We start from the raw sequence: 27,957 nt of genomic DNA on the forward strand, positions 1-27,957 counted from the left end.
ACTCTCTAAAATGGTACGGATACAACGAGCGCTTGAGTGATTTACAGATCTATTTGAACCGTTACCTTTTTTATGAAATTTGAAAGCTGTTCTTAATACAAACTCTGTAAAGTTGATCAAATATGAAGCATATAAAAATAAAACACTGGCCCTGAGATACTGCTGGCGTGGCACTGGGGTGCCGAGACTGCTTTGAGCTAGCAGCCACAAAGGCTTCATGTTTTTGGGGCTCGCTGGTCTGCCAGATCGGACAACGTCTGGACAGTCTGGGCCAACCGACTCAGGCCTTCGTCCTCCATGATGAGTTGAGGTGAACACAAAGAATCCTGGAAGGGGACGGAAAGAGCAGGAAGTAGATCCAAGTAAGAAACATACACTTCTACACATTCACCAGTAAGCAGTCACTCATTAATATCAAAGTAACAGGGTATGTCCAGCTTTATAACTTTGATAAAGCTGCATATTTCTAAGTGTGGTTTGATCAGATTTGAAAAACTTTGCTAATGAGACAAAACCAAGGAGTCCTGTCACTTAATGAGAGGATGCAGCTACATCACAGTGCAAATGTTCCCCTGAATACCAGAGCATGACTTTTACTGACGTATTCATTCTTTACTGAAGATGATGCATTTGACTGTGTGTACTTACCTGTGTGAGCACGAGCTGCCTCAGGACTAATGCAGGTGTTTAAATGGGTTTGAAATACAGATGCTGCTGTCACTGTATTATAGAAACTCTGAAAGGTTTTTGTTCTTCTAACAGAAAAAACTGAACCGAGAGGTTTCAGACTCATTAGCAGTTTTGATATTAGTTTGATGGTTTGTCACAACTCACACATGACGGGTCGACAATGAAGACAGATGAGACAGTTTCAGGAGGCGAGGTGGACGCATGTAAGCTTCACAAAATGAGACACTGAAGCTGCAGGAAGACAACAGCAGCAAAGCAAACACAGCAGAGAAGCACCAAAAAGTTCTTTTGAAATCATTTAATTACAACAGACAAAGAGTCAAAAATCATCCTCGTTAGTAAAAGGTGTAGAAATATACAATACAAATGCATTTGGACTAACATTAAAGAATATGTCTGCATCATTGTGGATTTTATCAGTTAGTGTTCGTCCAGTTTGACCTACAAAAATATACATCTGAGCTGAAACAACAGCAGAGTGCTCATAAAACTGTCAGATATAAGAAGCAGTTATTTTGGTTTTACAATGGACAAAAATCTAAATCAGTATAAAACAGCGTCCTCACACCAGAGCCAATCAATCCCACTGCACTCACACTGAGGGGGCGGAGCAGAGCCAACATCGCCATCGTGAACGGAGCTCAGCTTCTACAACTATCACTTGCACCTACTTCATATATCATGTCTAAACTGAAATAAACACTTGTGTCCTTGATTTTGCTCGGTCATTGGTCTGTAACCACTACAAAAATAGAAATTTAAACACCATAAAACAATAAATACAATAAAATTTCCTTCAGGAGAACCTGTTGAAACAGGAACTCCAGAAAGTGAGAATTGTTAAATAAGCTTTAAACAGAAAGTAAGGAAACGCTGTTTGTTGCAACGAGGCGTCTGTTCTCACACAGCGCGTCCTTCACCATGAAAACCTGCCACAGCTTCTCTGTCAGCACCAAGCAGCCTATTCTGACACTCTTACGCTGACCATGTGGTGCTGACAGTCAGGTGCTGACTGGAGCCTGAACAGGTCAAAGTGTGGAGGTGACATAACGGGACTCTTACCTGATAAGGTAAGAAAGCACCTTTGGTGGGAGATGCGCCAAAGGTGCTCTGTTCAGAGTTTGGGGACGGTGAGGTTGGAATAGCCTAGCCACAGTGCTGACCTCAGTCCCATCAAACACTCCTAGGATCAGCCTGTTTGTCCCAGACTAACCAACACAATCACACCAGTTGACTTGTGACGCATGCTGGTCAGAGGCCGTCCAACAGCAGCGTGTGAGCTGCATGAACCCAGGCTGCTGTACCTGCGTACGGTTCTTCCACAGGCCGATGAGTTGTGTTTCAATCCAACAAGCAGAATAAGCTGTTTGGCATCAGCAGAGAAAGTCTGGCAAGTTTGTCCTGTTATTTCCGCACAAATGTGGCACATTTAAGGGGAAACAGCGGCTCCTGCCAAGCAGCACAGTTACAGCACAGAAGTGCTCACACACAAATGTGCACACTTACTGTTTGTTTAGACGTTTGTTACACAACTAAATTTACAATAGCTTCTGATTCAGGTACCGAGTGCTTCACATTAAATAATAATGATGAATGCAGTGTGTTACATGTAAATGAGCCCATAATCTATTTACATAGAGAATTACAGGTGGACCCATGTAAGTCTGGGATAACCAAAGTTCATATGAAACAATAGACACATGTAACAGGAAGGCGCTGCTCGCCGCTCTGAGCCGTGCTGCTCTCTCATCTCGTCAGATTAAAGGCTCGAGGCAGCTACTGTCGCTTCATATTTGGTGCCATTTATATAAACTGATCCAATCAGCTGGCCCACAACATACAGCTGATAGACTGAAGCAGCCTTTAGGTAAAGTGGCCCTGAAGCCAAAAGCCAGACTGCAGCGTCTAGTTTTAGTCCCACAACAACAACAGTGATGGAAATGAATCGTTTGTAAAAAGAGCCATCACCTTTAAATCAATGGTTTTTACATGAATAATGTCCCATTTTAGTCAGCGGGCTGATTCAGTTGCTGTTACGTCTAACAGCAGTGCCAAACTCATCATGAATAAACAACAAACTGTGTCTCAGCAGAGTGACATCACAGGAAGTTTACACCACGCTGACGGGCTAAACCGGCTCCTCAGAGTTCCTTAAAGTGGAAGACGAGAAGGTCTGAGGTGAGATCAACACCAGGCTGTGGTGATGTGCACACTCACTCACTTAGCAAGGACACTGCTGTAAAGCCAAACAGAAAGTTATAGAAATAATAAAGTCAGCACATAAAGAAAGCCCAGAGTTACACAGAGGGACTTTTAATCAGGGCTCATCACATGAAAGGAAGCACAGCAACTTTTTTAAGGAAGTTGAAGTGACGACATGTATGAAGCTAAAAGGAAACCGTTTTCATTTCCCATTTCTCCCAGTGAAATACTATCGCTTACACTCAGAGTTTCAGATGTTTGAATATTTGCTCAAACACTGAATGTAGCCTGAATCTCCCAAATGTCTCGTCCTGCGGGTTAAACAGCTGCAGTAACGAGTGTGTCATGTTGGTTGCACACACTGGCCCTGAGTAGAAACAGCAAAGTTTCCACGCTGAGCCAATCACATCTGTGAATCTCCAAAGGAAACTTTGTCACAGGGTTATTTTACCTGGATACATCTAATTGACCTGCTAGAGTGACTTAAAGTGCGCACACTAATCTCACAAAGTTTTAAAACTACTAAGATGTTGGACTTGTTTCACCGAGACAACCAAACATAGAACAAAATAAATAAAGCAATAATTTAATGACCTGTTTACATTTATACAGACAGGTTAGAGTCCGGGTTAACCGTGATTGGTCAAACAGACCATTGACAGTAATGGAGCTGACACAGAGAGCGTCCTGGAGGGGTTTGAACCTCAGGTCTGAGGCAGTAACGGCGCCCCCTGCTGAAGCGCAGGCATGTTTCACTCGCTCACATCAGGAAACATCACAACATGAGCGCTTAAGACGGAAACATTATCCTTTATTTTGTGTATTCTTGTATTAAATAATGAGGTGCAGATGCTCTCTATGAGCTCCCCACGAGGTCAGCAAAAGCAGAGATCCCTTAGATGGGTGTGTCAGGCATAGAGGCCCCGCCCACCTGTCAGGTACAGCTAATCAGACAGACTGGCTAAGAGCGAGGATTATCTGGAGGGGAGAGGGCTGCAGCAAGGGCCAGCGTAGGAAACATCAGGAACTGTGAATCATGCAAAGCATCGAGCCCAACAACACAAACACACACAGTGAGACTTGGTCACAGCTTCTCTCTGTGAACATCCTCCTGCATGTCTAATGAGACACTTGGTTAACCTGAGATTTCAAATACACAGAACAGCTGGGCTCTGTTTCCCTCAGACTTCCACCAGTATAACCAGTGTCATCAGGACAGATAGCAGTTACCTTTCACTTGTCACTAATGGAGCGACCCAGGTTTAAACGAACTTCCAGGAGATGGTTGGTGATGGTGCAGGCAGCTGTGACACAGACAATCATCACGGAGCGCTTCTGTTCAGTCACCAGTACAAAGCAGCACACTTACAGGTCTTACAACACGAGCACCGTTTGCTTTCTATGCTAACAGCCTGTTGCTATGGCGAACGTACTCCGTGTCACATGTCGTTGCTTTAAGGGAGCAGGTAGCAGTAGAGGACGTAGAGCAGCGCCATGACTGCACAGTAGAAGAGCAAGAAGTCTGCGGACAGCAGCGAGGTGGAGGACGACGAAGCCTCAGGCGAGGAGTGGAGGCGGGGCCGGTCCTTCTCCTCCCCCTCCACGGCCAGCAGGGCTGTCACACAGCGCAGCACATTGGGCAGCTTACACAGAAGCACATCAGAGCACACACACACTTCAGTCTGGACAGGAGAGGACACACACGCACGCAAACGCACAGAAAGACAATATGAGTAGTTATATTGTTAAAGCTAGGACATCAGAGACGACAGGACAAAGGGCAGAACAGCAAAAAGCAGATTTAGACTTGATTCAAAGCACTGTCATCACAGCAGACTACACCAGGACAGCGTCGGGACATGCACACGTTACCTCGGGGACTCCCAGCCGGCGACAGGCGGCGACAAAGTTTTCCACGTTGAGTCGACACTTTGCCAGGCTCAGTTTGGGCTGCGAACCACACACACACACACACACACACACACACACACACACACACACACACACACACACACACGAGTTATTCTCCATCACAGCAGGAAGCTGCAGCTGTACTTTTACACTCTCTTTGCCGTTTCACATTCAACATCTTCTGGAAGCTTTTAATGTGAAATCTGAGAAGGAAGTAGGAAGAAGCTACAAATATGTAACAGCAGTGTTAGTTGTGACATGAATCGTTCTGCCTGTAGGAGCACTTCGTGTTTCTGATCATAGCGAGCCGACTTTATCTGCACAGACGCGCTGCAGCTCTCACAAACTGCTTGTTTTACAAAGAAAGGTGACGCGACCGACAGGTGAGTGGACAATGACCAGGTGAGTCATACAGACTCTACTGCTAACAGCAGCGTCATATTTCGTTTCAAGGCTTCCAGACTCACCACCGCTGGGGAAGGAATGTGGATGATGGACACAGAGCGTGGGCGGATGTGATTCACCAGCTGGCAGAGGATGGTGCCATTGGCCAGAGCTTCACCCATATCCTCTGGTAGAGTGATCTTCAGCCGGGACTCTAGAGTCTGATTAAGGACACAGAGCGTCATGGTTTAAAGTAGACCCCACTCAGGTGCCATGACACTAACACAACTCTTATTAGTTCGTCCTATGAGGAGCCTGACTGTGACACCAAGCGTCCAGTTTCCCGTTTAGATCACGAGGAAGTGTTGGTCTGTGGGGCTGACCTTGCGTAGCTGAGTGATGTCCGGTCTTTCCTCTTTAGGCAAGCGCAGCGTCGTGCGAGACTCGCTTCTGCCAGACTCCCCAAGAGAAAAGATGGCCCCTGAAAGCAGACAGGTAAATAAAGGTGTAAAGGTGTGTGGATTGTGGAGTGACGCTGTGGCGTGTTCTTTGGGTACCTGTGGGTTTGACGCTGCTGTGAGAGGACGTCCGAAACAGGAAGCTGCTGGGTTTCTGGGCCTGACCAGGAGGAGGGGACGTCTTGGGGGAGGACGGGAAATCTGATGCAAACGTCAACAATGCAAAGTGTTAAAGACGCACTCTCACTCACATCACAACACAAAATGACACACACATACAAACTGAATCGAACATATTTCATAATTACAACACGGCTCCTCTTCATCAAAGCGTGACTGCAACCACTCGTATGTGGAAGACTTGATTGCTTCACTGAAATGTGCGCTTCTGAGGAACTACACTTCGATGTGTTACAGCACATGTTGCACAGTGGGATTTAAAAAATTGTGAAACATTCCACCCACACACACTCTCTCTCCTGTGTTACCTGTCTTGCTGCTCGATCGCTGCAGAGAGACTGAAGGAGCGCCTGTGCTCATTTGGTCAGCGCTCTGAGGGAGAAACAAGTGTGATTTAAAACAGCAGACACACAAACCCGTTTACCTCAGTGAACTGAAGACAAGGACAGTACTCACTGCACATCTGTGTCGCAGGCCAGATGTGCCATTCTCTGCTTTGCTGCTTTCTGGTGATGTACCACTAGAGAGAGACACACGCCACTATCAGCAGCAGAACCTCAGCCCTTTGTTACCACTTTAACATAGATTTTTGAACAGGCGTTTGTCTCTATGGCAGGCCTCACGTGTGTTTATCTGCACGCCATCCTTACCATGAACTACTTCCCATCTGCTGTGCAGTGGCCACATGACTTCCTGTTTTGGTGGCGAACTTCAGCGAACTACAAAATAACAGGTTAAGACAGGCAACAGCGTATAATTAGATGAGAGCACAGTTACAGCGTTGACTCGAGGGACACGTAAGGTAAGCAGAAACGCCGAGTCATCTTCAAAATAAAAGAAATGTGCAGACGCTAAAAGCAGAATATCTCCGTCAGTATCAACCTTGCTTTCTCCTTTTGCTGCTGCTGAAGCCGTTCTCTCTCCTGCCAGATAAACAAGGTACCAGGTCTCCTTCGCTCCTCTAGGGAGGGGCTGGAGGGGGACAGAGGAGACGAGGAGGCTGAAGATGAAGAGCCCAGCTCGATGTGGAGGCTAGATCTGGGAGTGACAGACACAAAATGGATACAATCAGAGTTTTTTATCCGATTGTTTCCAAGCTCGTGAGCCGACTTCCAGGACTTCTTATTACTTATCACTGGCAGCTTGTCTGTTAGAGACGCTGCTGACATACAAACTAAACTAGGACTCTCTGAGAAGAAGCTTCCAACATTTAAACTCTGATTCCTCTTCAACAACACAAACTTTCATATCCAAATGTTTCCCATTACTGATGTTTACGTACGATTTACATTCACAGACGTTTGAACCTTTTACTTTATCCAAAGGAAGTCGGGCAAATACGGAGGGCTAAACGTGCACAACTAAACAAAAGAAAAACACATACGCTGTTCCAAATATCGTTTTAATCAGAGAATGGCATCAAGTCGGTTCAACATGTGAGATACTGATCTGGTCATCTAAGGAGTTGCTCTGCTATTAATTAAACTAACAGGAGCAACAATGAGACAAAGTCCAAAATAAATAAAATGGTTTTATAGGTGAAAGCCGCTGAGTTTGGTCAGTGTTACTGCTGACTGGCTGACACCTGGATCATACAGAGGCTGCACAGGTAGTCCGACTCCTCCAGGACGGCACATCAATACGTGCCACTGACACAAGGTTTGCTGCCTCCCAGCACAGTCTCAGAAGCATGAAGGACACAGCTAACTCTAGCTTGACATTGCCAGAGAAGGTGCTTAACCCAACAGCATTACCAGGATCTGCTCCTTTGTGCCATGAGCTACAAAATGACCTTCAGCAAGCCACGAGCGTGACCGTCTCTGACCAACAATCAGACTTGGGCCCTGTGCTCACTGCCTGCCCTGGGGCCTGACAGGTCCAGGAGCGGTGCTCCGTCCTTTCCACAGATGAGAGCAGGTTCACCCTGAGCACAAGTGACAGGTATGAAAGGGTCTGATACCTCCAGACCCGGACTTTCATCAAGCATCTCAAACTTGGGATGGACTGGTCCTGTGGTGATTGACTGGAATTGGACATACCACCACAGACAGACCCTTCAACCACAACTCAAAAGCTTTGCAGAGGTCTTTGGACTGAACTTCCCAAACATCATGCTGATCCAGTGAAATCTGTAGGAAAAGTCCAAGATCAGAAACAGCAAAACCCCGTCAATGTCAAATATTTGATTTTAAAAAGTCACACATGGCACTATGGCTCCAGTTTTCCTCACCCACCAGCATAAAATACAAAGAGCTTTATCACAACGGCAGCGCGAGCAAAGGTCCACGACAATCGTCACACAGAGTCAAACATTCCCTCAGATCGTCAGAAAGGAGAGAGGCTGTTCTTGTTAACAGCTGGTGTAACCCTGCTCACGTCTCCATCACAGAGCCCACTGCGTGCCTGAACTGTGCGCTGCTGGACTCGAGTTGTGTCATTTGCAAGTGAATTTACCCACGTGACCTTGGTGGCTGTGGACGTTCCTTCCTCTACTAACCCACAGTGCACGTGACACTATCCACTCGGCCACAGCGTGGTTACAGAATCAGCACCCTGGCGTCTCCATTGCTGTCTCGGGTGACTTCAACCACGTCACCTTGGACATGACACTTCCACCCTTCACACAGGACGTGGTCTGTGCCACGGACCGACTGTATGCTAATGTCAGGGAGGCATACAGTTTCTCCTCCTTTCAGCTCTATGTGCCTACTGTGAAGATGCAGAGTGTGACCGGTGGTCAGAGGGCTGTTTTGAGGTGACAAGCACCCACTGAGACCCACGGTGAGGACATCAATGGGCTCACCCAGCGTATCACTGAGCGCATAACCTCCTGCACAGACTCTGTTGTCCCTCCATTGTTACCCAGATAACAAGCCGACACTGAAGATGAACTGAAGGGGTCCAGATGTGGACTGACATTAGACTGACACCAGAGCTGAGGACACCAGCATCTACCTACTCAATCGAGTCTACGCCCTGGACCAGCCGGAGAGGAGCGTGAGCGTCATGTTGTTTCAGTTTCCTGGTGCATTCAGCAGCATCAGACAGACCTGCTGGGTGATGATCTGACAGCGATGCAGGTGGATGCCTCGCTCGTCCTGGATTGTTGATTACCTGACAGGAAGACTAGAATATGTGCGTCTTCAACACTGCGTGTCTGACCAGGTGATCAGCAACACAGGGAACCACAGGGGGCCTCTTCACTCTCTACACCACAGACATCAGCCACTGCACCTTAATACCACTTTCCACCACCAACATCTACCAAAGCTTTAGCTTTTAGCTAACTAAATGCAAACAGTCTTAATATATTTGCCAAGTCTTGTTTTGTTTAGTGTGCTGTGTGCAGAATATAAAGTTATGCATCAGCATTGCTCAATCACACTAAAGGCCTAAAGTTTCTTCTAATAACATGTATCACTCTGGGTTCCAGTGTTATAATACAGTATGAAGTGGATTCATGTTGTGTGAACCTGCAACATATTTAACCTGGAGAACTTTTGTGCTGCACAAAGCAAGTATTGCAGCTACACTTTGGGAGGTGAGATTTGTGCAGATAATCAATATTCCTCTTTTAATTTTGAATTCAGATTTCTGCTTGTGGTGTTACAGAGCAGACCCTGCGCTCTGAGGTTTGAACCTACTGCAGGTGATACAGCCATGCAAAACTCTGACTGTGCTTCACACCACTGACCTGGATGTTGTTGACTCCTGGGATTGCAACGGTGACGATCTGTCCTTCTGATCCTGAAAAACCAATACGCGGTCAACATAATCAACACAAACACAGGACACGACACTGCGTGACAGCTGCAGATCGGCGTGAGGATGACTGGTACCGAAGGAGGCGTGGATGTATTGGTCCTGATGTCGTCCTCTTCCTCTGTCACACTGCTGTCAATGAAGTCAACCTGCTCCGCATTTCCATTCACTGTGAAGAGTACGATGGTGTTCAACACGTCTCACAGCACAAACAATGATTTATGGCCTGTGCCTCTTTCCTCACCTCTGTTGGATTCCTCTTCTTCCTCCGCCAGGTTACTTTGGTCTCTGTTGACCTCAGCCATGCGGAGGGAGCGCTCTGAGAAGTCGTCAGCAGACTGAACACACAGCACATGTCAGTGAAACACTGATCTGTTTATCTAATACTACACAATGCATTTCTATATCCACTATTATAGATATTAATAGAAGAATATATAATGCAGTCACATGTGACAGTGTGTATCCTGTAACGTTACCTCGTTCCCAGACCATCGTTTGCTGCCGCTGTCAACGCTGTTGAAGCCAGAGTCCAGCCCTCCTAACTGACCTGGAAACAGTTCCTGGTCTGACAGACTGCAGGGAAAACACCATAAGCACCCATTAAAATGAAGAAGAGCAAACATTGTGTTAGTCGGGGCAAACTGTGAAAGAGCGCCGCTCTAAAGGGCAGTGACTCATGTTTTTAGGCTCTGGTGCAGTGTTAGAGTGGATTTCCCACAGCAGAGTTACTCCTCTTATCTCTGTCCTTGGTTCAAGTACTACAATGTTACTGGGCGGCTAAATGGAATGCATTGATTTACAATGGTACTATTTTCATTTGAGTGTAGATGGATACTGAGCGGTGCCCAACCCCCGGGCCACGGACCGGTACGGGGCCGCGAGAGTTGAGGTTTGGATGTGAAATTGACAGTTTTCAGGGTTTTTATCGTTAACTCGGCTTCCCTGGGTCTTTTCCCGTGTTGCAGTTGTGCGTCTTATTTTGAAAGAAATATTTATGCGTTACCATAGCGACCAGAGAACATTGGGGTTGGGGTTTAAAGCGTTAAGAGGCACAGAGGAGGAAGTTACGCTAAATGTTGTTGGCGCATTTCAGGAGGACGCTGCTAATAAAGTTACACAGTGAATCTGCATTTATCATTATATTTACCAAACCCCACAGTTTGTGTCTTGGTCGTATCATTTTATTTTGTCGTCTCGCTGAGGAAATCAACTTCCAAAGTATTTGTTACTCACAGAGGTAAATTTACAGGATTATAATATCCAGACAATCCAAACACGCTGGCGTAGCACCTCCACATAGAAATATGTATCGTCACACGTGTTCTTAGGATCTGACTGTTACAGCAGGAAATTGCACACAGCGTCTTCACTGACTTAACCCAACCAGTTAAAGAAGTCTTGACTATCTCTTAGACCTTTGTCCTTACCAGCTGTTAAATCCAGTGGGTCTCAGGTGTTTCTCCAGCTCTTCTTGGCTCCTCTTACAGGCCTCCATGTTGAGGTACTTGAAGATGTGGTATTTGCCCTTGGAGCAGATCTGCGCTGGTGGCATCTGCAGTGGATTGCTATCCAGTGAGATGCTTTGCAGATGCCTGAGGTGACGGTAGCACAAAGGCAGATGGGAAACTCGGTTGCAGGAGACATCGAGCCTAACGAGGGGCAGCTCGGATATTTCTGTGTGGGGAACAGAGAGGGTAAGAGTCAGTCGCGCCGGGCTTGGAGCTTCGTAAACATTAAACTGACTTCATACAGTTGAAACCTCAACTCCTTCACCACTGGACGTCGATCCAATAAGAATTCACTTCTATATTATATTATCTACATTCCCTCTCTGATTGGCCTGTTCAGCACTCTCTATTCCTACTGTGGATTTTCAAGTAAGCATGAGTGGCAAAGGGCTCCAAGTTTATTTGTACCTTCAGGCAACGTGGTGAGCCGGTTCCTTCTTAGGTTCAAGTCTCTCAAACACTCCAACTGCCCGAGCTCTGCTGGCAGACGCTGAAGTTCATTACAGCTTACATCCTGAGAGAGAAAAAACTATAATAAACCAAGAGGAAAACTGCAACACAGAAATGTGACAGTGATTAAACTGTAAGACTGGACGTCTGACTGTGAATCACAGGAAGGTGAAAGGGATGCTGTGAGGGGTACCACTGTACCCTCCACAGTACAAACAGAACATTTCAAGGAGAAATGACGGTGTGAGTGTGTCGTACCAGCTGTCTGAGTTGTGTGAGGGAGTATATGGAGGCGGGCAGTGAAGACAGCTTGTTGTTACTGATGATGAGCACTCGAAGGAGGGGGAGCTGAAAGACCGAAGGCTGTAAACTGGACAGGAGATTACGACTGTGGAGTCACAGAGAGAGTGATGCAGTTTAGGAGGTGTGACCTGGGACTGCACACAAACACAGTTAGATGCTTTACTACGTTACACAGTGTGTTTGCTGTGAGCTGCACTTTTCCTGCTCCAACTAACAACAACCTGGAGGGTTCGCCTTGTCTCCTAGCAACAGCAAAATTAAAGTGTCCAGGCCCACATTAACAAACACTAAGACACAGAGGCTCGCCTCAGAGGTGAACCTGATTACCGACTGCTGCCTTTGCACTAACCAGCGCCTGGTTCTACCAGCCTACTGAGAGCATTTGTGTGCTCTCTGATTATTATCAACAGTTGGATTAGTGATTGTTTTATATAGACTGGATGAACAGTGTACAGATGGAATGATCACTGTTTGTGTCACTGACACCAAACTATGACTGCTGACTACTCAGTAAGTTTGTTTTTAAAATGTATCATTTTATATGAACAAAAACAGCATTTTTATTGGACTGAACGTGGCCCAACAGTCCACCTAAAATAGTTCAGGACCAAAGCTAAACCTGTTTCCATTTTGCCAGAAATGTTGCTGCAGTAACAGTGTTTCTCACTGTTTTTGAAGTAGGACTGGCCTCCATCTGACGTTACGACAGAAGCGCGTTACCTCTGCTCTTCCATTACCACGGCTCTAAGAACTGTTGGAGGTCTACATTTGTCACAACATTACTTACTACAACAGAATACAACGCTACTGCTAAACAATGCAGTGCAGTAATCAGAGTCACGTGTTGCGGTGTGTAGGAGTTACCTGAGGTTGAGGTAGGTGAGAGCCTGCAGGTTGCTGAGGCTGGAGGACAGGGACCGCATCCCATTGTGGTACAGGCTCAGTGTCTCCAGGGAGATGAACTGACACAGCTCCTCTGGCAGCTCACACAGGCGGTTCTTTGACAGATCTGGAAAACATCAAACGGCCCAAACTTCAATAGTTGTAGATACATTGATACAAATGTTAAAATGGACCAAATGTTTATTAAATGTTTTTATGAATGAGATCTTTGTTTTATGCCACATACAGCAGCTTGCACTGTAAAACCTGCAGCATAGACTTAACCACCACCGCCTCCTGCCTTTCACATTACTGTACAACACTGTCAGTCACCATGAAGACAGCGTGGCGCAGCAGTCACGTCTCAGCTCAAATTAGACATTTAAATGAACAAATGCAGTCAAAGGATCAACTTGATACATTTTTTTTGTTTTAATTACTTTACAAATTGTTTTTATTTGTTTATATTTTGTATGTGTTGGTAAACTTAAAGGTCAAAGGTCAAGTTTCCTGATAATCTCATGAATGCAATAACCCTGAAAGAAGTCACCTAGCACTTTGCATTTGATACCACGAGTGTATCCACTAATAATCTCAAACAAGGTTGAATCTCAGGTCAGAGGTCAGAGGCTGACATGTTCATGCTTCAACAGGACATCTGTGCTGTAGCTGTGTCTATGTAATCGCACACACCCCTGAAACCCGACACTGTGACCCGAGGTATATCCTGATGTGCACGCCCCTGCATTGATTTCAAAATCCTACATCGCATTGTTATCTGGAATTATTGCACCTCTGACCCCTGACTTTGAGGTCAAGGTCACTGAGATTCATCAAACTCCAAGATTTTTAAGAGATACACCAATGGGATCAGTGTAAAACTCCTACTTTGCTTCGTTCTTGAGTTATTGCATTCATAACTTTGGGTATTCCAGTCGCCCACCTCCTGCCTGGCATAATGACGACGATATCACATCAGCCTTTCATGGCCGAGGGCTAAAAATGTAACTTAACGTTGGGTCAGTGCAGGTCCCAACTATTGTCATTGGGCCGTTCGATACCATCAGATCCCCCTGGACATTTATGGCTAATTTTTAGATGCAAGTTTCCTCATTTATGAGTGAGACGATAACAATCACCAATATAAGGACTCAGAAATGTCAGCAAATTAACTGGGACACAAACACACGGTACAGTAATTAGCACCAAACACACCAGCACAAGCAGGTCGTAGGTCTACAAATATTTCCTGCTGAAGCCTAAATCAAAGATCTCGGCTGGTGAGAACAGGACACCGTCACTGTGTGGGTGTGGAGTTTTTGTAAAATCTCTTTCGGTTTAGTTAAGAAATAGATTAAATGACTAGTAAGCCTGGTACCAGGTAGTGACAACACCGATGATTAGTCGATTAGTTATTCCCTAACCTTACCCAAGAAAACCTCACCAGCCCAAACTCTGCTGACCTTGTTAGCAGAGTCAGACTGATTTCACATTAGAAAGTGTCCTGCTGTGTTTCAGCCTGGCATTAAGCAGAAACGCTCCACAGCGAGGAGGAGGCCCAGCACGTCACCATGATAAGAACTGAAACCTTTTGTCAAAGCTGACTCAGACCAGCTCTCTTCAAACACTGCTGTTTTCTCTGTCCTCTCTGGGGAATCAGCTCACATTCAGCTGAGCTGAAATGTGATTGGATTTCCTCGTCAGGACACACGGTGCAGCTTCTTACTTCCTTCAGTGTCTACAGTAGAGGTGAAGAGAACAAATCCACGATACTCTATAAAATCTAATATATGGTTAAAAAACCTGAATGTTCTTTTTATTTACATTTATTTTATTCTCTTATTATTTAGTCCTCGCTCCCACTCTGGGACTCAAAGCAGTTCAGCTGCACACAACCCAAAAGACAAAACATTAAGAACTGAAAAAAGTAAAACGTGTGTTGAAGAAGCAGAACAGAAACTCAAATATATGACAAAAACTTTGTCCACATAGTGTGTAGGGCTGTAATAATCTATCAATTACTCTATTAGTTAATCGAGTGATTATACAAAAGCAAAAAGACAAAATGAACAATGTTTTAATGTTTAACTACCACATTTGTATTTACGTGCCACATTAAAATGTCAAAAGAAAACATTTTCTTGAAAAAAATCTATAATTTTAAGTACAGTCAAATACAGAGTAAATAAGATAAATATGCAAACTGCACTAAGGCTTAAAAAATGCTCTGTGTTGTTTCTGACATTAATAGGAGGCAACGAGACGTTATGAAGGTGCACATGTTAAAATCCACCCAACACCCTCATGGCCTCAGTTTTACTGGTCCATGTACTTTTTTTTATGGGCCTGTGAAAAACTTTACAATTTCATATTTTTAGAAATTACAAAATTTTATATTATTTTACTTTAAAAATGTTATGAAAGCCTTGAAATAAATGTGGTCTAGTACTATCTAGTAATATCAGTCTGCACATGCTCCAGAGAGCTTTTCTTCAAATTCTTTAATTCTCACTCGCTTTCGCAACTTTGTACTTTTGTGTTACTCGATGCTACAAACGCATTTTCTTTTCCCTGACTCACTTTACCTGTCATTGTTCGATTACTTAGATATAAAAATGCTTTGTTAATATAAATATATATCATGTTTATGGTTATTAAATGACTCCTCCTTGTTGGATGTATTTCAATCAAAGAAAATTCAGACCAGCTAGATCTGTATGTGTTCACTCAATGAGAAGTAACAACGACTTTCATTGCTAAGCATTGCACATGCTGCTGCACACTCTGGAAAAAGTTCAAATCTAACCAAGCAGGAACAAATGTTGGATCGCTGTTAAGCTAACACATCATCAGAGCTACTTTCTGCGTCTTGAATATCAAGGGTAAGTAATGCATGTGTACAAATATAGACCTGAATATATTCATTTCTGCAGGGGTGGCGAGTAACCCTCTACCTTCATGTCACAGGTCGTTCAGTGTTACCCTGTCTCACAGGATTATCGGCCACTTCAGGATACCTGCTGACCAGGATCGACTCCCGTTAAATTACCACAGTGGGTGTGGAGATGTTTCACCAGGCTTAAGAACAGGGTCAGCGATTATTAGCTCGGAGAAACTGGATCAAAAATATAAACAAGGAAAAGCACACAACAAGAAAAAACAGTATGCAGGTTATAGCAAGCTCTCACTTGCCCTGTGCCACCGTCACACTCTGTGGGTATTTTCCAGTAAAAGTCACAGGCCTAACCAGTTTGAGCCCTGGTCCATATGCAGACACTCTGACAGTGAGCAGAGAGCCGTTAACAGCTGCTGTGGATCAATGATTGTGCTGTGGCCAGAGGGCACAGTAAAACACAGGGTAATGAACCCTGTCAGCAGTAAGACGGCAGCTCTGAAGCTCCACGTCTGCTATAAGGGACCTAAATACATATAAACACTGTCAGATTAACCATAACGTCTCACTGTCAATGCCATTAACTACAGACATCATGGTGAAGCTAATTGGAACGTGACATTTCACAGCATTTGTGCATCCATCAGGTTCATTGATGCTTTTTGTTCTCAACCGTATCAGCAATGGATGTGAATAACTGGTCAAATGAGACACGTCTGGAGGAAGGACCAGCACGCTCTGGGCACGCTTCATGTAACTGAAGGAAGGATGAATGGAAGACGTACCGAGACCTTCTGCTACCAGGATGATGAAGATGAAATGAAAACAATGATCCCAGACACACGGCCAAGGAGACTCTGAATTGGTTAAGAAAATAAAGCTGGCGCAGCCAATCGCCTGACTCTAATCTGACATCTGTGGAAAGAGCTAAAGGTCAGAGTTCAAAGTAGGGGCTTATGGAGCAGGTTATGGAGCACTGTTTATGTGGAAGAATGGGCCAAAGTCATGTGACTAGTTTCTCTATACAGGACGTTACCTCATCAATAGGCTTCTGTACAAAGTATTAAATACATTTTTGTTCAATACTTTCCTGTTTCACTGTGTCATTACTAGAGATGGACCGATCCGATATTACGTATCGGTATCGGTCCAATACTGACCTAAATTACTGGATCGGATATCGGAGAAAAATAAAAAATGTAATCCGATCCATTAAATAACACGAAAGCACCTCACAAAACTTGCAACACGCCGTAACTCACCTCAGAACGTTAGCACGTCGGAGCAGTATGCATCACGTGATAGAGCGGCTGTGGCATGCGGGACCTGTCGGTGGTCTGGATAGCATTTGGAGCTTCGCTAGCAACCCGGCATTTCATCTCCGACAAAGTTATCCCGAGAGAAGTAAAGCAAGTGTGTAAGTCCATCTCTGAATGTTTGTAAAGCATTCCTGCGTTAAGCTTACCAAGCGATATATGGAGCGACTGCCTCTCCGCTGCTACTTCAATCATGAAACTGCTAATGATCAGCTGATCGGCTTTTCTGTCGCGAGTCCGTCTCTCTGGTTTGCTTTTGGCCCACTTTGCACCAGAAAGAGGAAACCAGCGGCTGAACAACAGCAGCACGTTTAAGCTTGATCAGCTGTTGTTAGAATTTATTTATTATTACTTTCTACTCGAGGATCTTTTTCTACGTAGCTGACGCTGGTAACTGTGCAGGGGCGGATCTAGCAAAGTTTAGCCAGGGGGGCCGATAGGGCATTAACAGGTAAAAGGGGGCACAAAGACATACTTTTCTTTCTTATTCTCATTTAAAATGTCTAGCTTTTAATAAATAATTATCTGACACCCAAAGTTTTAATTTGATGTAAAATGAATAGAAGTCCATTACTGTATATAGTGACTATTAAGTCTAATATATATACCCTAGTAAGCTATAGTACTTTTTCCTTTGGAAAGGTACCATCTGTGCAGTCTGCAATTTTGTTGAAGAAAGATGTTGAATCTATTTAATATTTCTTGAAAAATAATTGATTTCTGTGCATTTTTTTCACACTGCATCAAATTAAGGTTGATTACGTCGATTAAGCATCATGAGGTGGAGCGTGAGGGGTGGTTCCCTATTTTTTATTTATTTATTTTTGTTGTTGCTGGGAGTTGGAACCCTATTAGTTAGGTTGCTTAATATTTATGCTAAGTACTCTTTAAAATACCAGAATAGGGAGGATGGTGTAGGTTTAAGTTTATTAGATTGATCAGTATTGCTGAACTATGAAATATTTTTTTTTTGCATACAGGTATAACAGAATAGCTTTAGTGTAGTTGTTGTTTTAAACTTGAGTATGAACTTATACAAAATGCAGCAAGATATTTAAAAAAAAAAACAGTTTTGTTGATTAAAAAACACTATATCGGATTCATATCGGTATCGGCAGATATCCAAATTTATGATATCGGTATCGGACATAAAAAAGTGGTATCGTGCCATCTCTAGTCATTACACACAAGTCAACATCTATAGTTTCATTTCTTTGCATGTGTGGATTGCATGGCTATTACTGACATTCGGTCACAATGGCAGCACGTTTACTTTTAAATAGAGTTGCAAGTTTTCCAAAATGTGAAAGTAGGGAAGGTGTATTTACTGGAACAATGAAAGCAGATCATGAGGCTTAAAAGGGGGCTGAAGGTTTTAAACAGATCAGTAGAAAGAGGAGGATTTTCCTGTCAGAGCAAAGCTCTGCATCTAATTACAGGCTCTGCAGGAGGCTTTATCCTGGACACTTACGTCACCTCTCACACATTGATCAGACAGAACTCTGTGGAGGGCAGAGGGCTTCCAAACACCTACAGCATGATAACACAGGACACGAGCTCGAGACATCAAACAGGTTTAACCTCATTGTTTAAAAAAGAAAAAAGTCAAATGAAGTCATCGGCCCTCTTATGTTCCACCCTGTATTGCATAACAGCGGGCCTGAGGAGCTGCTCAGCACACGTTTGTTTGTGTTATGAGCTTCATTTGATCACAGCTGACACACTGAAACATTACAGCCTTCAAAGTCTGAATATTTATCCAGGTAAGATGGACAGATGGACATAACCTGGACTTCATCTGCACAAAACGCATCTATGTTTCATGAGAAAGTCACCACTACTACAAAACACAGCAGTGTCTCCCACGAGTACTTGGGCGAGTACTTGGGAGAGTACTTGGGCGAGTACTTGGGCAAGTACCTGGTCGAGTATTTATGTAAATATAAATATCATTATATAATCCATTGGCTATGCTGTCCACCCCTGCTGTACATTTTTTTACCAGCTTTAGTCGTTTCTAGGATGCGATTGATGCTCTGCATGAAACTGACCAGGTGAAGACCACATTGTGAATGACATATTAAATAGCATTTCATTGTTGTTCACTTTAACTGCGGTGGCTGATATCATATAAACAACATATGCACATTTTATAAACAAAATAAAATAATATTTCTTTAGTTGAATTTGTGAAACAGACACAAACATTACAGTTTGACATCATAAAAATAGTATTTCTGCACCAATGAGGTGATTCCCAAAAAGCTATTAGCCAAAATGTTGGCACCTTTAGCATGCTGTGCTTAAAACAATTAGAGGGAACTGCATAACTCAAAGACGTGACGGGGCTAAAAATGACATTTAAAATGAAATCTGATCCTTTGTTTGCAGACGCTTCATCACAAACTCTCACTGGAAGATGTGTTGTCAAGAAGCCATCTCTAAGGAAGGGAAATGAGATAAACACTGAGGTGGATCCAATTACACAAACACTGCACTGAAAATCAGTAGCAACACAGTTCAGAGTGATGAATCCAGATTTGAAACTGTCATTGCATGATCTGTTTAGCAGATCTTATGAAAAACTGGCTCCATTACTGATTGTCCCATATCACGTTTCCTGCACATTCTCCACCTGCCTGTGCTGAGGTGTGTTCACGTTAACAACATGAGCCTGAGTTAGTGGGCAGGCACCACTGCCAGGAGACAACAAAAGAACTGAGAAGACACAAATAAATGAGTCACAAGGAGAGGCTGTAGGCAAACGTGTGCGTCGCTTTTTGTAATAACATGAAACAACTTAGCAACAAGTGCTCGACATATGAGACAACCTTACATTTGTATTCGTGTGTGTCAGAACGTCTAATACTGACTGACAGTTATAGACTAAAGTTACTTTACTAGAGTTCGACCAACCACGCGTCTTGGAAATGACCTCGTTTGACTACTTTACAGCATTAAATATGCACTGAACAAGCATTCCTGCTGCTGTGAGCGACATCAAGCTTTATTATACATTCGATTTAGCGCCATGTAGCAACCAGCTACCTCTTCCCCTCACCCTGGCTCTTTTTCATAAGACAGCATCAGACCACAACGTCTGTTCTGATGCTGTTTGTTTCGCAATGTTGCCAGTGACAACACAACTCTGTGTCTGCTGAAAGACAGGATGTGGCTGTGTGGATTCCTGTTACAGTGTTAGTGATAGCAAGCCGATGAGCAGCACTACAGACAGAAGCTAAAGGCGTTCGGTACAGCGTGTGTGAGAGTAGACAGAAACTGCACTATTTCATTAGGTGGGAATCTAAATGTTTCTGTGAGTGATGGAGACGTGCAGCAAGTTACCATTTAAATCATAGCGAGATGTTTGGATATGACCCGATCTTAACCAGCAGCGTGTTCCAGCAGCGTGTTTCCTACCAGCAGTATAACTAGCAGCTCTGTCTGACTCATGTGAAACAGACTGAGAATGTTGCCTCATTATTTGAAGCCCTTATTATTTTATTCATTATCTTTTATCCTGTCACACCTCCCGTCTTCGTTCTGTTAAAGCCATACAGACTGCAGGTTTTGCTTTAGCTCCATATGCAAAGCTCAGTGTGTCCATGCAAAAGGCAGAACATGCTGCTCAGCACACTGACAAACAAATAATACGACACAATGCATGATGGGCATGAAAAACTAAATCTAACTAAATAAATGTCCCATGGTGGTTGGAGGTAAAAACATAAATAACATTGTTTAAAGACTTCTTTTTAGTTTTAGTTTGTTTTCCACTGAGTTATCAGCTTTGTCACTGGTTAGCTAACAGAAACTATTGTAAGTCTAACTGCTACCAACCAACCAAACCCAGTGACGTAAAGGTTTGTACTGGCACCAAACGTGTTCTAGAAACTCTGAGCACTTATGTCTTAAATGCAGTTGCACAGTTTGAGGACAGGGAGGCTCCATAACTGACCTAAACTACAGTTCGTATAAATCTGTTAAACTACTTTCCTTTCATTTAAACTCGCCTGAACCTACCTCTTGATTAAAGACACCAACAACCTACAGCCACATTATTAAGAAGCACATATTTCATCTATCAAATTGTAAAAACTTTGACGTTTGCTACAATAATAACAATAATAATAATAAATGGGTATATGTGCACATACAGTATTTACTTCAACCCCTCGAGGCCCCGTCTTCTACCCACTTGCACAGTGAATCTGCTGTTACGTAAGAGAGGGACGGCCTCAGCTTTCATTATAGAGGAGGCGGTCCTCTCCACACAATTCGATTATTTACACACCAATAGTAGTAGATTGTGTTTCAGGGAAAAACACAGGACTATGTGACCTGGGTTTATGGATCATGTGGTCTCTAGGTCATGTGTGTTGTCATGGCCCCGTAACACAGAACGTGTTATTTTTTCTCCTATACCGGACTATTTAAGATCAGATAACTCTCTTTATTGTCATTGCACAGTCATACATAGTACAATGAGATTGGAAAACTGTCCTACGTCGGCACTACATATAACACAACACGATATGAGACATCACATCACAACGCAACACAAACAACACAACACAGTATATTAACTTAGTAATAAAAAAAAAGAAGAATAAGTGCATGTGTATTGCAAACTGTTATTATTGCACATTAATTATAATTGCACCTTGTTATAAATATAAATATTATTATTGTTTTAAACATCGTTACCTCCCCCCCCCAAAAAAAGTCCAGGGAGGTAGCCAGTCAGGTCAGCTATTTGCACTGATCAGGGCTACTGCCCTGTTGTAAAAGCTGTCCTTTTTGGGAATTGAAGATGGTAGATTACTTCATATTTTTTTTAATGAAACAGGTTAACTTTAAACTTTTAACTGGAAAAATGGAAACTTATTGTTGGAATTTACATCCAGTTTGTAGTGGTTAGCAGGCTACGACTTCCTGAATAATAAAGTAGCCTGGAACACCGGACCTGTTGGAATTTAATGCATTTAAAACAATGTGGTTAAACAACAACAAACAGCTTTAACAAGGAAAGAAAACATATCAGCAGGAGGAAACTCTACACTCACATACCGTGAAACTTATTCAAGTTCCAAATACAACGTTCAGTTCAGCTCTATTTAAACTAGCACCAAATCACAACAACAGTCACCTCAAGTCACTTACTAGTGTAAGAAAAGGACCCCACAAGAACACAGAAAACTCCAATAATCAGACAACCCCCTATGAGCAAGCACTTTGGTGACAGTGGGAAGGAAGAATTCCCCTTAAACAGGAAGAAACCTTTGGAAGAACCAGGCTCAGGGAGGGGCGGAGCTTAGAAAGATGGGACAAACCATAAACTATTGTCAGTCCTTACAAACAGATCAAAATAACAGTAACATGTCTCACAACTTCCTACACACTGAAGACCAACAGCTATGGGAACATTGGAGTTCTGACTACACACAGACACACACAGGCCACAGACCCAAACTAGTTATCGTCCTTAAAGCTGAAGACAGACTCTGGATCAGAGAGAAAAAACAGCAGCAACCTTTAAAGCAAACAGATGTTTGTTACTAAAAGCACCACCATGAAAAGATGTCATACTGAAAACTCACTCTGAACTAAAGTGAAAGACTCTGATTAACAGAGCCATCCATGAAGACCACCAGGCTGCCCTGTTCACCAACAAAAAAGAAAACCCTTTTCCTCACAATGAGATGTCCCATCCAGTCTTCTCAGTTCATGAGACGCTCCTTCAGTATTCCCATGGATATGTTTGAGGAAACTGCTGGTTGGTTCATTGACTCACTGTGATGTTTTTAGTCTCTTACACTGACATGACAGCTGGATGGAAACATGGTGCCTGGCTAACAGAACCTGCTCGGTAATCGGAAAGGGAAAGCAGGGAGGCTCACAGAAGAAAAAGCAGAACTAAAGACTGAGTGAACATGCCGCCCACATCCGCAGAGTAAAGGAAATAAGACCTCTCTCTCACAGAGCAGATGCCAGCTACTGACAACAAGGCTCGAAGCCATACAGAATCCATACTGAAGCCACACAGCAGGTAAAATAAGTATTGAACACATCACCAATTTTCGTAGTACATATATTTGTAGTAGCACGAATTGCTCAGGTGTGATTTTGGCCCAGATCTCATTATTACACATAACTTATGGACCTCTGTGATTAATTTCTTTAGCATCCGTGGGCTGAATGGGTCGCTACAGACGTCTGGTGAGAATTTCATCTCATTAGCATCTTTAGAAATATATTTAATTTGTTCAATACTTATTTTACCCACTGTGTGTTAAAGTGTGTTCACCGAGTTCACAAAGTACAGAATAGCTTTGTAGCTTCTAGCAACACTTCCCAAATATGTTCCCTTGGATCCCCTGTGGAGGCACCGTGGGCAGACACACACTGCACTGTGGGCCCCTGCAGGGGTTGGTGCTAGCATACCTACATTATGCCCACACACAACTGCTCAAGTGTGGACAAGAACCCCCAAGGGATTTATGTCTCTACCCAGACTCAACAAGATATACTATGGAGCTGTTTACAGAAAATAAGATAATCACATGTGGCCTAATATCATTGACTTCTTTAGTTGGTCAGCAGTACATCAATAAGGTCTCCATCACCCTTTCTCTGCCCCTTGCTGACAGTGTGATGGCTGGAGATTAATAATAACTGATAATTGAATGTAGTGGTGTATAAACATATAGTGAGTGAGAAAGGTGACTGAAAGAGAAACACCCAGTGCATCAATGGAGTCCCCCAGCAGCCTACACCTATTGCAGCATAACTAAGGGAGGATTCAGGGTCACCTGGTCCAGCCCTAACTATATGCTTTAGCAAAAAGGAAAGTTTGAAGCCTAATCTTAAAAGTAGAGATAGTGTCTGTCTCCTGAATCCAAACTGGAAGCTGGTTCCACAGAAGAGGGGCCTGAAAACTGAAGGCTCTGCCTCCCATTCTACTTTTAAATACTCTAGGAACAACAAGTAGGCCTGCAGAGCGAGAGCGAAGTGCTCTAATAGGGTGATATGGTACTACAAGGTCATTAAGATAAGATGGGGCCTGATTATTTAAGACCTTGTATGTGCGGAGCAGGATTTTGAATTCTGGATTTAACAGGAAGCCAAAACAGGAGAAATCTGCTCTCTTTCTAGTCCCTGTCAGGACTCTTGCTGCAGCTGCATTATACATGTAAGCATGTATAATGTAAACAGAATTGGTCCTAGCACTGAACCCTGTGGAACTCCATAATTAACCTCAGTGTGTGAAGAGGACTCTCCATTTACATGCACAAATTGGAGTCTATTAGATAGATATGATACAAACCACTGCAGTGCAGTACCTGTAATACCTACAGCATGTTCTAATCGCTCTAATAGGATATTATGGTCGACAGTATCGAACGCTGCACTGAGGTCTAGCAGGACAAGCACAGAGATGAGTCCACTGTCAGAGGCCATAAGAAGATCATTTGTAACCTTCACTAAAGCTGTTGGTGGCTATGAACGATGTCCGTCAATTGAACGGGTGGTGGTGTGGACATGAGGCAGCCAGTCATCACAGAATGCATTTCAAACAGGATCACCAGGAGCAATGGTGAAGGAACGTGTCCCAAAAAGTACGTTCTAACATACTTTTGTTTATGTATCACCAAATATGCAATACATGAGATTTTTTTAAAGCAAGAATGTTGTTGCGGTCGATTTGCCAAGATAAGATAATTACTCCAACATTATCTGAGATGTCAGGTCTAGAATCAGCTCTGATGTTGATGTGTGAGCCTCACAAACAGAAGCTGTCAATAACCAGAAGGGACAGGACCGAGGAGGATTTATTAGAATAAATAACAGTATGGGACAGAGGTGGTAATACCAGTACTCTATCGTATTGTTTTTGCCTTATACGCTTCATTTCCAAATATGAAGACATGATGGGTGTCTCTAGACTTTGGCACATAACTGTATCTATATGAAAAATGTAAAACATAAACAAATGCGCGCGCACACACACACACACACACACACACACACACACACACCAAGTGAGCAGCTGGGGTTCTCAGTGCCGGCTGTCCAAATCCCCTCGTGCTCTCAGCATAGCTGTACGACCAGCAGGACCCCAGCAGCCTTTATTAGGAATTTGGAGACGTGGCGAACGACACTACAGGACAACTTCAATTCTTCAACAATTTTCTTCTTAAAATGCTTAAGAAAAAGTTACCTAAGTTTCTCAGCAGTCCATTTAATCTGCTTGCTGCATTGAAGCATACTTGGGGATTAGCCGAAACCTAACCTCACAGCACTATAGCTCCAGAACAGCTTGGTGAATCAGCACTAACTGAGTACGTCCCTTACAATCACAGAATCAGTGGGTGCAGTTTTCTGCTGATATAACGTCTGTGTCAGGAGGCACAACTACCAGGTACTTCTGTGAAACTCAAAGCATCTCATTAGGCAAGACACTCAAATACAGGCTAGATGCTACAAAACTGACTGTTTCCTGCTAAACAACAACTGAGTCACTGTGAGCCAGTGTGAATGACAGATGTCAGCAGCTGCCTTGTTAATGAGGACAACTGAAACGCTGATTTCAAGATTCTGCCACATGCCTCGCAAATGTATTAAACTTTAAATAAAAAATGCTTTATTAAGTAACTAACACATTTGTTAAAGGGCTGTGTGTCACCGCTTCTCCAATCAAGCCACAAACGCGTAGTATATGAAAGTCTGTGCACCACTGCATCTGAAAATTTAATTCTCTGCTAAGACTTCAGTCTCCAAATGTTCAATTCATACACTTAACCTTATAGTGTGAAGAGTATGTAAACAGAATTATCATTAACAGTCTCAGCGGCATTCACTTTGATGATATAGTGATGAAAGCCTGAAATACTTCCTCATCCTTTATTATCAAAAAGCACTGACTGAGTGACACACAGGAAAAATGATGTGTCAAGTAGGCATTTAAGCGAAGCCTTGGGACATAAACACCCAATAAGAATCCAAGCATCGTAGCCTCTTTCATATCACAGTCACCACTCAGTGAGAGAAAGCAGAGCTTAAGCTGATGGATAAACTCAAACACCCAGATAAATGATAAAGATTAGGACAGCGATACTGTAACTAATAGATGTCCAGGTATATTTTGCAGCTTATTTTAGCTTTTATTTTTTAGCCTCCCACCCTGTCACAGCACATGCCTGACCTCCCTGAGCCTGGTTCTGCCAGAGGTTTCTTCCTGTTAAAAGGGAGTTTTCCTTCCCACTGTTGCCAACAATCAGGAGGAATGTGGTTGTTTGGGTTTATCTGTATTAGCGTTAAGTCTTTACCTAAAGTGCCGAGGTGACTGTTGTGATTTGGGCCTATATACACTGAACCGAATCCGCCCAAAAAATGTTACAAAAGATTTTTACTGTTGGGGATTACTGGATCCCACCTCTTATTTTGAAAGATCAGATGCTGCTAACCAGCTAGCCCAGTTTCAAGTCCAGTTTCTCTGCTGCAAGCTGATCAAGTCACTGTTGCAGAGGATGTCGTTCAGATGCCTCTCCTTCAGGCCACGAGGGACCATTTCACAACAGAGTAGTGGCTTTAAATGCTGTGCTTGACTCTTTCATCCAACACAGGTTCTTGAACAGGTTCACACTTCTTCCACTACTGATCTTTAATGTAAAACCACGACATCCCAACATTAATGCTGTACACAGCTATCCCCCACAGTCATGAGTGCCCCACTCATGCCCGTAAAGCAAACAGCCAGATGGTTACAATATGCAAAGCAGCAGCAGCAGCACTGCGATCAGACTAATTTCACCCGCTTGGATGAGGTAATCCTCTTTCACCATCGCTAGGCTAATCCACACCTACTTCACTGTTTTTACTACTTTTACTCTGTTACCAACAGCACTCTGCTTTGATAATGATAACTAGCATGAATCACCGGTAAACACAAAGTCTAAACCCCGTTGAGGGTTTCACATGATAAGTTGAGGAAGAGGAACTCGTCTGGCGTTTTTTCCTTTTCTCGTTGGAAGTTAGCTTCCTGAGAATAGCAGCTTTCTTAAAAGCGATACTTATGACTGTGCTCAACTAGAAACGGAACTACAACCTCATATGTTTGAAGCTCTTAAGCAGAAACGTATTTGGGAGTTATATTGGCCGCTAACGGCGCCGCTCAGGCCGGTGGGAGACGGGCCAGCTGTACGAGGCTGAATCCCTGTTAGAGATACTTGACGTTCATACGGTTAGTCACGTTAACCTGCCGAAGCAAGAAGTCGCTATGAAACATATAAAACAAGTCAGTTAAAACGTATAGAGGCTGGCCATGTAGCTAGGACAGGATCGGGGAAACTTTGAAAACAGTGTTGTGCAACGCGGCGGGGAGGGGAAGGATGAGTGTTCGCCCTGAGCAGAAAGAAGCAGGTGGCGATACAACAAAAGGCGTCTCTCATAATTAAAGCTAGCATGATGGCAGGCTTTTTCAACTTACTTAGAAAAGTGAAAAACAAGCTAACCTGCGTGTGTTATGTCGGACAGGTCATAGTTCTTGGCGCTCCGAGGAAACTCCTTCAGTTTACGGTTTGACAAGTTGAGAGCCCCGCTCGTGGCAGCCTCCTCGAGCGCTTTTTCCACGCTACGACTGGCCGCTACTGTGGCAGGCAGCTGGGCTCCATCCCCAGCAGCCATCAAACGTACAGGTCTACCTCCTCTTACACTTTGTTTGAAGCGTCCACTCCACGTTCATACCCTGTAGGTCCGTGTAAAATCCAGAGTGGGCGTTCTTCGTGGACACTTTCAAAGCAGGGAATTATTTCTTTTTTTAACGCAGGCTTCGCTCAACAACGGAAGCTCTCGATTCCGTTACTGAACCAGGGGCTGTCAATCTTCCAGGAAGTCGCGCCAAGCTACAAAATGTCGCAACTGTTTTACGGGAAGCCCGGGTTTCTCCTTCAAAATAAAATACCAGAACCAAAATAAAATAGTGTAGTAAACCTCCGACGGTTATGAGTGCTGCT

The 27,957-nt window shown here is 43.6% G+C and overlaps 1 protein-coding gene across 2 annotated transcripts; it reads right to left on the bottom strand.

Annotated features, from left to right (window-relative positions):
* lrch4 (leucine-rich repeats and calponin homology (CH) domain containing 4) lies at nt 1-27,805 on the bottom strand. Of its 2 annotated transcripts, none has more exons than XM_085377941.1 (18): nt 27,457-27,805; nt 12,716-12,860; nt 11,807-11,936; nt 11,507-11,612; nt 11,018-11,264; nt 10,067-10,163; nt 9,832-9,925; nt 9,665-9,756; nt 9,520-9,572; nt 6,708-6,863; nt 6,476-6,544; nt 6,282-6,345; nt 6,134-6,197; nt 5,745-5,846; nt 5,571-5,668; nt 5,271-5,408; nt 4,765-4,842; nt 1-326 (listed from the first exon to the last, which is right to left on the bottom strand). In XM_085377941.1, the coding sequence occupies exons 1-18, from the start codon at nt 27,626-27,628 to the stop codon at nt 216-218; spliced, it is 2,016 nt and encodes a 671-aa protein (XP_085234067.1). In that variant the 5' UTR covers nt 27,629-27,805; the 3' UTR covers nt 1-215. The 2 variants fall into 2 exon arrangements, with proteins under 2 accessions (XP_085234067.1, XP_085234060.1); XM_085377934.1 differs by lacking the exon at nt 1-326 and adding an exon at nt 837-4,574.
* Between the last annotated feature and the right edge of the window lie 152 nt (nt 27,806-27,957).

This window comes from Diplotaxodon limnothrissa, linkage group LG3 (assembly GCF_057381915.1).
Source record: "Diplotaxodon limnothrissa isolate DT_005_m linkage group LG3, D_limnothrissa_male_GT1.1, whole genome shotgun sequence".
Lineage (NCBI taxonomy): Eukaryota > Metazoa > Chordata > Actinopteri > Cichliformes > Cichlidae > Diplotaxodon > Diplotaxodon limnothrissa.

Coding starts and splice junctions, on each gene's coding strand:
- lrch4 (XM_085377934.1), bottom strand. CDS start 27,628: ATGGCTGCTGGGGATGGAGCCCAGCTGCCTGCCACAGTAGCGGCCAGT. Junction 9,926..10,066: donor AACGATGGTCTGGGAACGAG/GTAACGTTACAG, acceptor CTGTGTGTTCAG/TCTGCTGACGACTTCTCAGA. Junction 5,847..6,133: donor GCGATCGAGCAGCAAGACAG/GTAACACAGGAG, acceptor CGTTTGCATCAG/ATTTCCCGTCCTCCCCCAAG.